Source organism: Peromyscus leucopus, chromosome 13 (assembly GCF_004664715.2).
Source record: "Peromyscus leucopus breed LL Stock chromosome 13, UCI_PerLeu_2.1, whole genome shotgun sequence".
NCBI classification, from domain to species: domain Eukaryota; kingdom Metazoa; phylum Chordata; class Mammalia; order Rodentia; family Cricetidae; genus Peromyscus; species Peromyscus leucopus.
Window position 1 is genome coordinate 62,505,467 of NC_051074.1, and position 16,409 is coordinate 62,521,875.

General features: G+C 49.0%; 1 protein-coding gene across 10 annotated transcripts in view; it reads right to left on the reverse strand.

The window, feature by feature from the left end:
• Myo1b (myosin IB) overlaps positions 1-16,409 on the reverse strand; it is a 178,763-nt gene that overhangs the window by 139,485 nt on the left and 22,869 nt on the right. For all 10 annotated transcript variants that reach the window (XM_037210425.1, XM_028886602.2, XM_028886647.2 and 7 more), the window contains exon 2: positions 4,977-5,120. In XM_037210425.1, coding sequence (XP_037066320.1) covers positions 4,977-5,111 — 135 coding nt within the window. In that variant the 5' untranslated portion in view covers positions 5,112-5,120. The remainder of the gene's footprint in view (positions 1-4,976; positions 5,121-16,409) is intronic.

The window sequence follows — 16,409 nt, forward strand, 5'->3', positions numbered from 1 at the left end:
TAGACCAGTATAATTTTTGCAATATTTTTGTAAACTAACCAAGTATCCAGTACTTGATAGTTGAGTGTTACGAAAGTATGGGATCCCTAGCTCCAGAATTTCTAAAAATTAAGGCAATTTGTACTAGATTTTCGAGGCTGTCACTTTTACAAGTGCAATTAGTTTAACATAAGATCTGGAAACTGGGCTAGTTCAGACCTCTACATATAGATGATCCCCCAACCTGACAATTCAGACAGAAAATAAAACTAAATTTACTGCTGGACACCAAAAATACTTCCATCAGCAGACAGACACCTTGGTTCTTTACTTTCCAAATCTGCCCTCCTAATTCTTACCTAAATTGCAGTTCTCCTCTTCCTGGACAGAACCACAGTCCTGACCAGTCACCCTAAAAAACAGAACTGTCTGACCTCAGGCCTGCCTCTCCCTCCATCACAGTAAAGCCCACGTGAAACCTGCCCTTCTGCGGCAAGCTTGCCCCAGGGTGGGGGTGGGAGGCCGGCCGGAAGGGCTGACAAAGGGCAGAGAGAACACAGAACAGCAGAGCTTGGGAATGTCACACCAAGCATTTCCCAGCCACTGAGCCCACACTGAGAGACGAAAAGGCACAGCCTGCAGCTGGTCCCAGCTTGATCTGAACTCTGTCAAGAGGGCGGAAAAACAGCCTCTGACCCCACATGCTTCTCACCCGCCCATCCAGTTCTCCCCACGGCCTCCCCTCACCTGATCCTCCACTGTCTCCCACCACACAAGCCCAAAGCCCTTGCTGGGAAGGACAGCTGGACCAGTCCCAAACACTGATGCTTACTGGGCTCTTAGACACGAACCAGCATGTTGCTACTTAAACAAGTGTGCTCACCCCCTTCAGAAGATCTTCTTGCAGCATGCATTTCACTCAAAGTGTTGCAAGGAGTGTACTACATCCAAACAAACCCACGCGTGACACAGCAAAACCTTGAGTTACTCTGGAAGCAAGATGCTGGTGGAACTTGGCTGCATGATGACTAGAGTTAATTCTGTCCTAGATGCTCAAAAAAAAAAATCTATTCGCCCTTTTCTGACATCATAAGTTCACAGTCAGGGAAGCACACCATCGTGTGCACACGCACCTAACACTCATGGCAAATGCTCCCGCGGGGCACATCTCTTTACATGGCAGCAACATCACCATGGCCGCTCCATGGTTACCTCGGGGCTCTCTCAGCACCCATCTCTCTTTGGCTCTTGCTAAGTTGCTGGCCCGGATCTGGCTGGGTTCTCATCCCCTCTCTCACCTCAGAGTCAGCTTGCCGAAGACTCAGAATGCTAGAGTTTGTGAGCACTCTGGAGCGACTCACATGCAGAGAAAGCCACCTCTCAGACGGCTCAGTCAGAGCAGACTTTCCCTCTTGTCTGTTCATCTGGGGCCAGGGGGGCTGAAAGGGAAATGGACAGGAGGATGGGAAACAAGAGTTCCCCAACCTAGGACTAGACCCCACAGGAAACGGTTCACACTACGGACACACCAAGAGTTTACAAGTCTAGGCCAACCTTCTGGTCACTGCCCCCTTGTCCACGCAACGTGAACATGCTTATAGGACGGATCATCCCGATGGCCGCCTGAGGGACACAGCTAAGCCAGATGAGCACACAACGGATCTCAACAGCATCTTCTGTCCTGAGACAGGACTGAAAGATCAACATGATACACAAAACAGGACCACGCTTCGTGCAGGCCAAACAATTCTGTAGTAAAAGCAAGAATATCATCAAAATCAGAGCCAGAAACAGGTCTCCTGGGGTTGGGTCCATGGCATCCAAGGCTGGGAATCATGACCACACCTATCATGCCGTTCTTATATCCTTTATTACAAAAGCAATATATGCTTAACTTAAGCACTACAAAACAGAGATCTAACAGCGACTCTCCCCTGTGTCCACAGTACTCCACCACGACACTCAGCAGGCCCTTCTCTACGTACATACGAATGCAACATAGACACACTCATAAATCCACTCCCATGTCAAACAGCAGGATCATGCTACATGCATTATTCTGGAACCTGCTTTTTTTTCCACTGAAAATAGGGACTGCTTTGTCATCCCACATGACGCGTGTTTAAAGGTGCAGCAGGAAGGCACACATCTCATGAGAAGAGTAGCCATCGAGCACCATGGAAAGCATTCATTGGTGTCAATATCCACAAGCTAAAGGCAATTTTCTACTTTCGTCTCACAACCAGAAAGGGCATTCCAGAAATAGTCCAGAAAATAAAATTATGTAGAGATGAAACCCAGACATTTTGTCTGCTAAAGGCTCCATGAATGTTAACATTTGGCATCTTGTTAAGAGGGGGACTGTTTTATTTTTAGTGGCCACAACAAATCAGGTATTCAGATGCACATAATGCCCTTCTCTCCTGTTTTCCATTCATCTAAAAGTGAATTGCGTTGCTTAGAGCCAAAAAGAAAAATGACCAGCAACCTTAGTTAGGATATAATTGATTCCGCCTATCTGCATCTCAGAGACCAATGTTTAAATGCCGTCTTTCATTTGCTATCAGACCTACTTTCAACTAAAGCTACAGCACCGCCAAGCTTTCCCACCTGAACACGGTACTGTACCCTGGGAGGGGAGGTGACGTCACACCAAACAATGCCATTTCCCTGCCCTGCAGCAGCATTCAATTCCCGTCTGGATCACCATTTTAGGTCAACCCTGAACTGGAACTACTGCTCAGATTAGCATCCAGTTATCAAAGTGACATCCTAAAAGCAGGACTCAAAAGTCTCCCATGACGGTGAAACTTCTCCCAGCTTCCAACAGTACCAATCAAGGAAGTTAAGTATTCAACTCCTGGATGATGGCTTATTTCATGAAGGCATTAATCGCTCAGCGCTGCCCTTAAGCTACACTGAGTGCTGTGGTCTGAGGGCTTGAGATGGTTTGGAGGTGAAGCCTCTGAGAAGTGAACAAGTCACTGCTGAAGCCACAAGAATGTAGTTAATCGGTGGGCCCTATGGAGCTCCCCACCTCCTCCTGGGAGGATGCAGCAGCAGCGCCCTATGGAGCTCCCCACCTCCTCCTGGGAGGATGCAGCAGCAGCGCCCTATGGAGCTCCCCACCTCCTCCTGGGAGGATGCAGCAGCAGCAGCGCCCTATGGAGCTCCCACCTCCTCCTGGGAGGATGCAGCAGCAGCAGCAGGGCCCTATGGAGCACCCACCTCCTCCTGGGAGGATGCAGCAGCAGGGCCCTATGGAGCACCCACCTCCTCCTGGGAGGATGCAGAGCTGCAGCAGCAGCAATCAACCAGAAAGTAGGTTCTGGACACTGAATCTGCTGGCCCTTTCCTCTTGGACTTTCTAGAATTACAAGAAATAAACTCCCGTCATCTACAAGCTACTACATTATAGAGGCCCAACTGGCCTCCAAGAGTTGGCTACATAGACAGGAAAAGCTACGTGACAAAAAAATAATGCTGCTTATGACTCCATATCAATTTTAGTTTCTTCTACAAAAGTCAAAGCTTTTCTAGTTATCACCTTTATGTCTCTCCTCTTATTGATCTCTATTTCCTCCCCACATTGATAAAGAAAATGGTGCACGCTCCAATACTATGGTTCATTTCCATGCACAGAGGCACATTTTTTTAAAGGAAAGAGTGCTGTGGGATGGTCTGTATGTCAAATTGCTCTGATTGGTCAATAAATAAAACACTGATTGGCCAGTGGCTAGGCAGGAAGTATAGGTGGGACTAACAGAGAGAAGAAAAGAATAGGAAGGCAGAAGGAGTCACTGCCAGCCACCGCCATGACCAGCAGCATGTGAAGACGCCGGTAAGCCACGAGCCACATGGCAAGGCATAGATTTATAGAAATGGATTAATTTAAGCTATAAGAACAGTTAGCAAGAAGCCTGCCACGGCCATACAGTTTGTAAGCAATATAAGTCTCTGTGTTTACTTGGTTGGGTCTGAGCGGCTGTGGGACTGGCGGGTGACAAAGATTTGTCCTGACTGTGGGCAAGGCAGAAAAACTCTAGCTACAAAAGAGCTCAGAAACAAAGCAAAAAAAATCTGTCAACACTACCTGTGTCCAATCTACGGACCCTGTTATAGAAAATCAATACCCTATTTCACTGGTTGAATTCACACCACACCTTTCTGTCCACACATGCAAGGGCTGAAGAGAAATCTATTTTTTAACTTGTGTTTTAAACCCATGTGGAGAACTTAACACAGTAACACTGTGAAGTCCCTTTTAAGGAATCTTTAAAACACGTGGCTTGTCTACCATCGGATGTGTGTACATCGCTGCATTTTCATACATGCCATTATACTTAGAGCAATTGTGCTAACTCCAGCCTCCGGGAAACATGTGCTGACCCAGCCGCCCACTGCAGTCTCTCTATGGACAGGATCAGGAAGGTCGGGTCTTTCCTGGTATCTCACTGCCATGTTTTGGTGAACAGCTTCTAAGTGATCAGAGTTTTCTAATCTTCTGAAGGCATTCAAGATGCCAATGGGTCTCAGCATTGTCTGTACCCACGTTCTCAGAGGGCGGGGCAGAAACACCACACTGGCATACACTATCTTGCACACAGGTGATGTTTAAACGCCACTGGGAAACACTTGATTCACCACTGTGATGCCTATGCCAATCTGGCAAACACTCAAAACTCTCTGAGGGGGCTGGAGAGATGGCTCAGGGGTTAAGAGCACTGACTGCTCTTCCAGAGGTTCTGGGTTTAATTCCCAGCGCCCACATGACAGCTCACAACCACCTGTAATTCCATTTCCAGGGGACCCAACACCTATGATAAAACACCAATCCACATAAAACAAAAATTAATTAATTAATTAAAAAACTCTCTCAGTATATAAAATACATGCCTCTGACAGGCTTAGGAACAAAAAGCAAAGTGTGACGTAGAAAATCCAGCTCTGCCACAAAAACCCAGAATCTAAAAGCCACAGGGCCTCCACGCACTCACATATATCTCATTGTGATCGAAGCGCTTCTTGAGGTTGTCGATGAACGTCTCCTCATTGAGCGGCTCCAAGAGAACCATATCTCCCACGCCAATCATGTTGTCCAGAAGCGAGGACTTCACCTCCATTTTGGCCATGGTCTCCGGCTGGAAGAGAGGGGAAGGGGTCAATTCAACGAACAAAACTCTTTCAGGTGGGCTCTCTGTGCTGCTGGAGAAATGGCACCCACCTGCCACAGAAAATGTCACCATCTCCCTCCCCACAATCCCTCTTGCTGAATTTGCCACGATGCTGACCTGCTGCCAGGCGAACCTTCTTCCCAGTCCATCCTCCCGGGCAAAGTCCACTGACCCAAAGTGCCGACAGGAAGCCAAAGTCCCCGTTACCTTACGTCATCTCTGTCACCAGCCAAAACTGGCACAACCCCGGCAGAATCCCTTTCCCAAACTCCAAGCCACCCGGGCCCCGGCCCTTGCAATGCCAGACTAGGCGGTACGCGAACCTGCTTCCTCGAGGAGGGCAGGCCTCGGCTTTCCAAGATCAATTTACAATGCACTGTCCCAAGGAACTGTGTTTTAAACGGTGCGGGTGACACTTACTGCTCACCATACCAAAGAGCTCTACGTGCAGTAACGACGAGCTCGACCCTCACGGTAACTCCACTGGGGGCACTGCTAACTCCACATTAACACGAGCAATCTGGGGCTGGGGAAGGTTGAGTGGGTGAAGGCACGTGTCACCCAGCCTGCGAACCCGGGTTCAGTCTCCAGAACTCACACGGTGGGAGGAGAGAACCAGCTCCTGCACTGTCTCCTCCGACTTCTGTGCGCACATACCACGGCATGTATGTACCCACCCCAAACACATTAACTTTAAAATTTTCTATGAGGAAACTGGGCCAGCAAGACACTCAGTGGGTAAAGGAATTTGCCATCATTGGCCTGACGATCTGAGTTCAATTCCCAGGATCTCAGGAGAAAAAAAGTTGTCATGGGATCTCCTCACCATAGCACATGCTCAACAGGTCACCTACACATACACAAAAGTAAATAAATGTTTGTTTGGTTCTTAATGAGAAGAAAAATTGAAGCTCAGCTTGCTGTGATTACATGCAAGTGTTTTGCATGTGGTGTTGAAGAACCCCATAGCATGCCCAGCATAGTGGCGCACACCTCTGATCCCAGCACTCGGGAGGCAGAGCCAGGTGGATCTTTGTGAGTTTGAGGCCAGCCTGGGCTACAGAGCGAGCTCCAGGACAGCCAGGGCTACACAGAGAGGCTCTGTTTCAAAAACAAACAGAAAAAATAATTCCATTGCTACTTAGACACCATAGCTACGGGAAGGTTTCATTATTTACATAACCCACCAGTAAACGGAGGCTGCCCACCCAACATAACAGCCCAGGGGACTCTCCATAGTCTCGATGTTCATCTTGACTAGCCATCCTAACAGCCAAAGCAACGTAACTCACAATGACTAGACCCAAATACCACTTCTCCTTTGGCTCAGCGGGGAACGCTACCCTGAGGAAACAGAGGCGCCCTGTAAGAGCAGCAGCATTCTACACCTGTAGACAGGGTGCCATCCAAGAGGAGAGCTGAGCCAACCAAGCCCCCAACTTCTGTGCTGTCAAGAGGACTGAAGTTCCTCCCAATGCCTTACAAAGGAAGAGGGTGTGGAACGTCCTTATATAAGTACACACGGTTTGTCACCTTGCCCTTATCAGATAAACTCACTGCTCATTCTACTGAGTGTTTCCAGTCCCAAATCAAGTTTAAATGACATCAAGACACAGAAAAGACGGAAAGAAGGGAGGGAGGGAGGGAGGGAGGGAGGAGGGAGGGAGGGAGGGAGGGAGGGAGGGAGGGAAGGAAGGAAGGAAGGAAGGAAGGAAGGAAGGAAGGAAGGAAGGAAGGAAGGGAGGCAGTCAGTCAGTCAATCCCTGGAAATCCAAAAACAGGACTAAGAATACATACGAGTTGAGTAAGTATTTAAGACTCAAGAGAAAAGAAACTAATTGTTTTACTGATATATGCTTTAGTTTCGTGGCAACCACCCCTGGAGTCCCGAGCACCACCTAAACCACCAACCACAGAACAAGGACCGGCTCCAGCACTGAGGTAGGTCAGGCTCCAGTTCGGAAGGGACTAGAGCAGGTGGGAGGTGCCTGCCACTTCTAGGGATTGAGCGGAAGCCAGGAGACAGTCCAGGGAAGGATGTGCGCACCCAACTCTGTCAAAATCAATTAACACTTAAATCAGATTGCCAGTTCTCAGACTCCGGCGGTGCCAAAAACATTCTGGGTTTGTAAACGCATTACATCTAATTTGGCCGGTGAGAGAAGAGGGATTAGAGATTAAGGGAGAAGTCGACTTGAGAAGGCTTCAGAAATAACCACCTTAAACCAGCAATTTACAGAACTGGAGTGGCTGAACGGGAACCCTGCCCCGGGTGGATTTCTGGATGGAGTCTATTTATAGAAGCAGCTGGAAAGACACCACCACCAGCTGCTGGCTGCAGGTAACCGTAATTAGGCAGCCCAACCTGTCACCACCATAACTAAGCCGGCTACACCCCTCTCTACAACCACAAGGTTCAAGGAGTTCAGTCATCCAGTTTTCACATTCTAGCCTAACTTCCTAATCTGACGCAGGTACAAATCGATTCCAAAAACTGATAACAATTTGGAAACGCAATTTTTGCAAAAATACAGTATGCCAATAAAACAATCCAAACTGAAAAGTTAATGTAAGATTCATTTAGTCATGAGCACATTTAGTCATTTTAGCATCTAGGCATTTGAGAACATGACCTCATGATGGCTTCCATCGTTAAAGGTAAAAAGAAGACGTGGGGAATTCGGTGGGAGTATTCCACACCTCCTCACAAATGAACTGCTGCTTCCCATGCTGGCTTGAGTGTATTAGAACCATCACCTCTAGCATAGGTTGAGCTTGCTTTGGGATCTTAATAAAAACATCTGGTATATTTGCTCCAGCAAGAAAAAAAAATTAACTTTTTTTTCTTTGACAGAGCTATGACTAACTATGGAAACAAATTTCAGAAGCATCTGCTAACTCAATGTTTCCCTAAACCATCAAAAGAATTTCCATGGGTTTATACAGGAAAATGAGAACGCATGTAGGGCACGAGGAATACTTTTTGTGTGATACAAAAATATGTGTGAGCGAATCAAACAAAAAGGTGTGGGTGTGGGTGTGTGTGTGTGTGTGTGTGTGTGTGTGTGTGTGTGTGTGTAGTCCCCATTCCCAAAAAGTTCTCATGGGAGTCTACATTGCTCTATTCTACCCTCCGGGTATTAGCAAGTATCATACGCATATTAAACCAACCAACACAACACTAGCTCATCACCTCCTAGTTGCTGTGACTGATTCAGGGTCAAGTTTAAATCTGATGCTGGCTGGAATGTGAGTTAGCACCACAGTTCTATCCACCTTGGACGGACTGACTTGCAGATGTGACACTTGGGATGGCTCAGTGACCCCCTTCTCTCATCAAAAAGGCCCCGGAAGGAAATGGCGCATGGAGGAGACAAGGCAGGAAAGTTATTGAAAATTAGTAGTGATGGAATCCTAATGACATCACAGACCTCTGGATCAAACTGCACGTAAGGTCCCCAGCACCTCATTTCTCAAGGTTTCTGTGATATGAGCGCCTTCGTTCTCTTTATTATTGAAGTACATGGAGTTGAATCTTCAACTATTTGCACCAGAAAACATCTTACGTTGAATCCAAGCAACTGGTGCCAGAGGTGGACTGTCAGAAGCGGAGGCTTGAACTAGCTGAGCTAGGGCATGCATGCGAGGTAGAGGACAAGGGGGCTGCGCATCTTAGGCCAGCAAGATCGTATTTAATATCTATTACTAGAACCACATGCCTTTGGGACTCAGACCTCATACCTGCAGCACTAGAGACTTTGAATTCAGGAAATTCAGAATGCCCAGCCATGTATGCATGGCACTGGCCTGTCTGAAAAGCCAGCAAGGAAAGATCTTCTATTCAGAGGGGTCACCATGCCTGCAGCAGTCCAACCAGAGCCAACTGTTGGGTTTCTAGTGCCTGAGAAGGGAATAGGCCCTCCCACTGCAAAGAGGTAGAATCTGGACGGTATCACCACACTCTGTTTCTTCTACAGTCAACCAAGACTGACAGCTCTCCTCAGGGAAGGAACCAAAGCCAGGAGACATAGACTAAGGTCAGGTTCCTGAGGCTTGGCAGTATTTTCAGTGTGTGTTAGCAGTCCATGGAAGCAAGTCAACCTGAAAAAACAGCCACGTTTTTAAAGAACAACAGTGCCAAACTCTTGCTGATAGTGACGTATGATGGCTTGACCCCTTACCGGCAACCAGCCCTGGAGACGTCTAACTCACAAGAACTGCTTAAGAATGCAAGCCTCACAAAGTCTCCTCCCCAGTGCTCACTCGGAGGAGGCCATGAAAGACAGATGCACAAAAGAGACCTCTGAGAACAGTGGGTGGCCACTTTTTTTAGTCACACAAGGGAGAGCATACATAATTTTGCCTGGAGCATTTTATTTTCCTACATATAGGTATGAAAAGGCGTATATGAAGCCAGGTATTTCCTGCCCTAACAAGGACCCTATCTCAAACAACAAACTTAAAAATCCATCCAAAACAAAGCGTATGTGGGACAGCTGAGGTCCACAGTGGATTCTGGTCTTGCAGGCACTGCTGGGTACTCGGTCCTGGTCCCAGGTGTACCTGACCCACCATTTAGGGAGTTCCCAGCTACAGGCTTTTGTGGGGAGCTACAGTTTCTGGTAGATCCCCCATCCCAACCTGGCAGGAGGTGGGAACACTGCTCGTGCCCGCAATCTAACTGAGCTGAGGGTGAGGACGGCCGAGGGCCAGGGCTACACTTAACCACACACAGCCGCGTGAGGACCGCGTGGCCCCTGCGGCATGGCGGCCCTGCGGCATGGCTGCTGAGGCATGGCCCCTGGGGCATGGCAGCCCTGTGGCATGGCAGCCCTGTGGCATGGCCCCTGGGGCATGGCAGCCCTGTGGCATGGCAGCATGTGGCATGGCTCCTGCGGCATGGCTCCTGGGGCATGGCAGCCCTGTGGACGAGCCCTGGCCTGTCTTTGCTTCCTTGTTCATCTCGTGACCTCCCTGCAATTCTGAGTGTGCACAGCCTTCAAACCAAATCCTCGGCTGACGTAAACTGCACACACCTCATACACAGTACCAAACCGCTGATAGGTTCTACTGTCTTATGAAACCTAACCTTCCTTCCTAACTTGATGAAAGCCCGTCTACACAACACAATGACTGGGGGAGCCATCTGAGGGGCCACAGGAGGCAGAGGCCCTAACTAGCCCACGCCAGGTGACTCTGTGGCTCTTCACAGCCACGTCCACGTCCACGGAGCAACTGCTCCTCCCGACCTGCTCTCCTCGCGAGAACCTCCAAATGACTACTGCTTTCTTAGCAAAACTAGCGTGTCTACCGGAAACCTAGAAAGCACAAAACTCAGTGAAACATGCTGAAAGCTTCATTTCAAACTGCCTTCAAAGGCAAAGAGCACGCAGCATAAGCTATCCCAAAGCATCCATGACCACGGTAACCTAACATGGCAACCAAGCCGTCTACCCCATCATGGATCACCTTCCATGACGAGCTCCCCACCACGACACACGCTGTAACTGGGAACACTGGGACATACGAAGACGGCCCTCCCTCCTGTCAGCCGCACACACAGCGACACAAGAACGCGTGAAGTCCATGAGCATGCCATCAATGTCGAAGCAATAATGCGGGAAGCTATTTCACACTGATACTCAATAGTAATGATTAACAAGAAACGGAGGCGAGGCAGAAATAATGCTCATCTTACTGGCCCCACAATGAACTGAAGTTCTTACAGAGTAGCACAGACCGGCAACAGTTAACACTTCAAGCGGAAACACTTCTGCACTTGGAAGAGCATGAACGTACCAGAGCTGACATCTCAATGGGTAACAATTTTTTTTTTTCTTTTGGAGCTGAGGACCGAACCCAGGGCCTCTACCACTGAGCTAAATCCCCAACCCCCGAGAAAATTATTAAGTCGCTACCACGAAGTCAAAACCAAGTTATGAGTAGGGAAACACAGACGTTATCTAACTGAAAGAGCAGCTCATTTAAAACTTGTCTACTGGAGCATCCTTAGGAGGGTGCTCCACAGGCAGGAGCTATGGGGGACTTGCTAACAGTGCCAGCTGCTTTCACCGACTCCGGTCCCAGTCATTAGCCTCCACACAAAGTGGTCCTCTTTGCTGACGGCGCCTTTTCTACAAAATCAGCCTTCAGTCGGGAACCATGGCTTGTTCCTTGGTGTTCCCCCAAAGTCTACGGCACTGTCCCTTGCATGTGGCAAACATCCAATCAAATACGAACAGAAAACAGGAATGCAAGCGATGACTGACAGCTGGATCACGCGGCCGCGGGCATTCTCACAGCGGCCACCATCATGTGTGGAAGCCTGGTCACAGTCAGGAGGCAGGAGAATGAGGGCAGCTTCAAGCCACCCTGAGGATGTCTCCCAAAGAGTCACAATACCAACGACAGAACAGGAAACACAGCACAGAGCTCCAGTGAGGTCACCAACGCTTTTGAGGATGACATGCAAAACACATTTAAGGAAGGAAACTGGGCCAATATGACAAAAAAATTCACGAACAAAATAACTCTCAGCAAATCCTCATGGCAGAACCAAAGCAAGAGGCAAACCAAAGACTGCCACGTGGTTCATTCAGAGCCTGGCAGGAGCCATGTGCTGGGAACACCTGGAATTCCTTCCTCGGTCTTTTAAAACAGCACCAAGTACCACTGGGGGATGGAGATTACATGCCCATTTCGTCCAGTTCCGCCAACATGGACAGGACTGAATCCTGCTGAGATGCCAGTGTTGCGTGACCAATGGTTAGGGGCGCCCTTCCCCCACACCACTCCCCCGAGACAGAGCCCAGCAAGAGCAGCAACAGAAGACCCCACTTTTCAGCCTTTAATTACATTTATTTAGTGTGCGTGTACGAATGCCAGGTCACACGTGCAGAGGTCAGAGGACAACCTGGGGGAGTCTGCTCTCCCCTGTGACTGTGTGGGTCCCAGGAATGGAGCTCAGATCGTCAGAGTTAGGGGCAAAAGCTTCCGCCCACAGCCACCTTACCAACCCAAACGGCCCACTTTTGACATTTCAAATGACCTCTTAAATGACTAAGAGAAGTGTGTGCCCACTATAGAAAAAAAAGAGAAAATGCAGACGAACAAAAAGAAAAAAAAAATCAATATGCTTGTTTTGGCCTAAATCCTTAATTTAGTAGAATTTTTACAAAAAGCTAAACTCATAAATTTCATTTACATATATTTTACTTCGAAAAGAAAAGATCTCTTGGCAGAGAACCCAGGGCCTTATAACTCCTGCCTTCCTCCTTAATCTCCTCTTGAGGAGCCTCCACTCTAGGCCAAACCCCACACAATACAAAGCATGGCAAGGCGTCCAACAGCCTCACCTTCAACCAGGCCCCAGCTAACTGGGCCATGCCATACACTGGCCCGAACAATGCCAGCTCCCACGGGCCTGGGACCAGAACACACAAACCACAGTCAAGGGGCGGCAAGTATGGGGGTGGAAATCTGTGGAGCTGCTGAGAACAAGGTTTCCTTTAGGGGAGCCTTGCAAAGGCCACCCTTCTGAAGGGAGACACGAAGTCTGATGAGAGATCACGAGGGACAGAGAGAAAAGCTTAAGATGCCAGGGCCAGTTCCAGCTGTGAGCCTCAAGAGGTCCAGCTGGGTTTCTTGACTTAAATTCGGCCTGATTTAAGCTGGTATGAGAAGTCAGTGATCCAAGGTAGCTCGCTCCAAGCAAGCTAGGGATTGAAAGCTTGTGGTTCTCCCATCTGAAGCTCTGTCCTCCAACCCTGCAGCCTTTGAAAAACAATAGCGTCAGATAGAGGCCATCAGGAAGAGCATGATGGGGTCCAGGTCTTTATAAAAGATATAAATCTGAGGAGACACCAAGAAGGAAGCAAGAGGAACCAGCAGGAACCAATGCTGAGTTTCCCAGCTTCCAGGGCTACAAGAAATTCACATGTCACTCAAGCCACTGACTATGGTGTGCCACAGCAGCCCAGGCCCTGTGACACACCCACATACCTCCCTCACCGCTGTTAGTGAGCTTCCCTGCTCTGCCCCTGAAGAAGGGAGGCTCTGGCGTTCTCAACGCAGAAAGGTCCAACTAGCCGGGCAGTGGTGGCGCACGCCTTTAGTCCCAGCACTCGGGAGGCAGAGGCAGGTGGATCTCTGAGTTTCAGGCCAGTCTAGTTTACAGAGTGAGTTCCAGGACAGCCAGGGCTACACAGAGAAAACATGTCTCCAAAAAATGAGAGAGAGAGAAACAGAGAGACAGAGAGACAGAGAAACAGAGAGAGACAGAGAGGTGGCTAGCACACAGGCTGTGGTGTGGAGGGTAAATCAAAGCGGTACAGCACATTCGACCCCAAATACTCATCATCTCCTTACCCTCCTGGCCCAGACCCCCTCAAGAGCCCCCAATGGCACACAAGGACATCTTGAAGTCGTACCTGAAACACACGACACCTGTTCAGGATTTGGCATCTAAAGGGCAAACAGAACGGAAACCGAATTCTCTAGGGCAATTTACTCAGGCAGCGCGGCTCTTGAGAGCCGGGTGTGGTGGGCCACACACAGCGGGGTGACGTCTGCTGCACACTGCCTGTGAGACAGGGCTGACACGCACCTGTGACGAGGTTCCGACGGTGCTAATCTTCACTCCCGCCAACACACCTGCCAAGCTGATGTGCGGGGCGGTGTCTGTCCGCTGCACTGATGTCACTCACGGATTACAGTTTGCTGACTTCCCAGTCTTATTGCACTGTTAAAGCCAAGACGCGGGGAAGGAGTGCCCGCCTCCAGCCTCTCTCTAAAGCCTTCTGCTAGGACTAAGGGACGGCCCGTTGGAGGGCTTTCTTTAGACTCCGGGGCTAGGGAAGAAACGGGCAGGGCCTCAGGGCAGTTTCCACAAAGTGTTCTAACTCTGGATGGGTAACACACAGGACATTGAATTAACACGCAGTGAAGATCAAATAAATATGAACAAGAAATGAAAGCATATTCAGTGGCTGAGAGCATTGGCTGCTCTTCCAGAGGGCCCAGGTTCAATTTCCCGTACCCATGTGGCAGCTCACAACTGCCTGTAACTCCAGTTCCAGGGGATTCAACCCCCTCACACGGACAAATGTGCACATTAGAAGGGAAAAAAAAATTTTTTTTTTGGGGGGGGGGGCTGGAGAGATGGCTCAGTGGTTGGGAGCACTGACTGTTCTTTCAGACCCAGGTTCAATTCCCAGCACTCACATGGCAGCTAACTGTCTATAACTCCAAGATTTCACACAGACACACACACAGGCAAAAACAACAATGCACATAAAATAAATAAATAAAATTTAAAAGAAAAAAGAAACGAGAGGAAACAGGTAACTACCAATGTAAGCCCATACGCCATGAACGTAACCACCAAGCAGAAAGTCCTGTGTAAGAGAAAGGGTTGTGACATTATGGTTATCTAAGGGTTAACTCCCCTCCTGCCACTGTTTCTGCAAAGCCAGAAGTGGGAGGAGAATCACCACAGACCAATGTCAAGGCTGCTTTCCACCTGAGCATGGAAACCGGCTTTACCAACCACAGCTGCCTCGGAGCTGATGTCCACTCGATCCCAGACAGGCCGTGTGGGGCTGGGAAACGGCGCTGGAGACCTTGCCATTCGTAAGGATACGGGGGCTTGGGAGGCTGTTTCCAGCTGTGGAGAGTGACTGTGATAAACATATCATCTAGACTAATTAGGAGGATGCTTGAGGTTAAAAATAAAAAAGTAGCTGCTGTAACAGCAGTGGAGACGTTTTAGATGACTGGCCACACATCTCCTGAGTGAAGAGGAAAGCTCAGCCCAGAGCAAGAAGTCCGGCCTCACGTCCCAGGCAAAACCTCCCAACAGAGAAACCCTAGATCCCAGGGCCCTGCTTTAGGCACACACCTTTTGATCTAAGTCCTAAACTGCCAAGCTCTTCACAGCAACCAGGAGGTAAGAAGTCTCTCTGTGCCTTACACAAGTCTTGCAGAAATAGTTTACCTGCCGTGGACCTGTTGATATTACAACAGGATGTCATTTACAAAGTTCAAGGTCGGGAACAGTAAAATTAAGTTACCAAAAAGAAATTGGGGGGGGGGGGGGAATCTAGTAACGTTTAAATGAGTTTACAATTCTGTGTTGGGTCACATTCATAGCTATCCCGGGCCACAGGCTGTGGGTTAGGCACAGCAGGGACAATAAAGGGCCCCAGATCCCTACCAGTACATCCATCCCAGGCTTTGCAACTCACAGACTCAGGCTGGAACCCAAGAGAATTCATTCCAATTGCTGATCCCCAAACTCAGAATGGGAGCAAGGTGCACACAAATTAGCAGAGATGAAACTCACTAGATGTGGCTTCCTCCCCTCCCCAATATGCTTTTCCTCTTTTGACCCTGAGAGCTCACACGTTCTCCCACCCTGTCTATTGGCCAGGTAATAATGCTAATAACAATGTCCAGGTAACTACTTAAGAGTCTCCTCATGCAAAAGGCCTCCCGTGAGTCTTCGTTAGTCTCGGTGGCCAAAGAACAGGATTCTGGAACTTCTGGAAGTGTCTGAGAGGGAGTTTTCTAGATTGGTTTTATCAGATGGAAAGCCACACCCTACGTGTGAGTGGCACCCTTCAAGAGTTGGGGTTCAAGACACAGTGAGCTGAGCACCAGCATCCATGGCTCTCTGCTTCCAGACTGTGGGTGCGGGACGCCCAGCGACCTCATCATCATCCGGGTCATGACTTCTCCATGACAGAACGTGGGCCAAGGTAAGCCCTCCCTTCTTCCTTCAGCTGCCCTGGCCAGTTATTCTGTGACAGCAGGAGAGTAATGAACACACTCACCCAGGAGGAAGTGCAGCCAGCATCCCGTCATTCCCCAGAGGTAGGTCTGCTGAGTCATGTCAATAACATCACCAAGGGACATCTCTCTAAGGCTCACCCAACAGCAACATCCACCCCTCCACTCCCACCCCTCAACCCCCCCATCTTCGCTTCCCCACACCCCACAGAAGCATCCCTCACCTTCCACAAGCCCAGAAGGTCCGGAAAGCTGGTTTTAAGAGGGAACCTGTAATCATGCCACACAACTCACACGAAACACTGCAAGAATCAATGAGCTAACGTCTGAAGGGCTACGATCCCCGGGGGACAAGGTAGCCAAACACCGTCAACCACTGTTCCATCCAGAAACACAAACTCAGCTGTAGGAGGGAACGTGCTAATTATAACCCACAGACTTCTCAATCCGTTCCCTCAAGGCGGATAA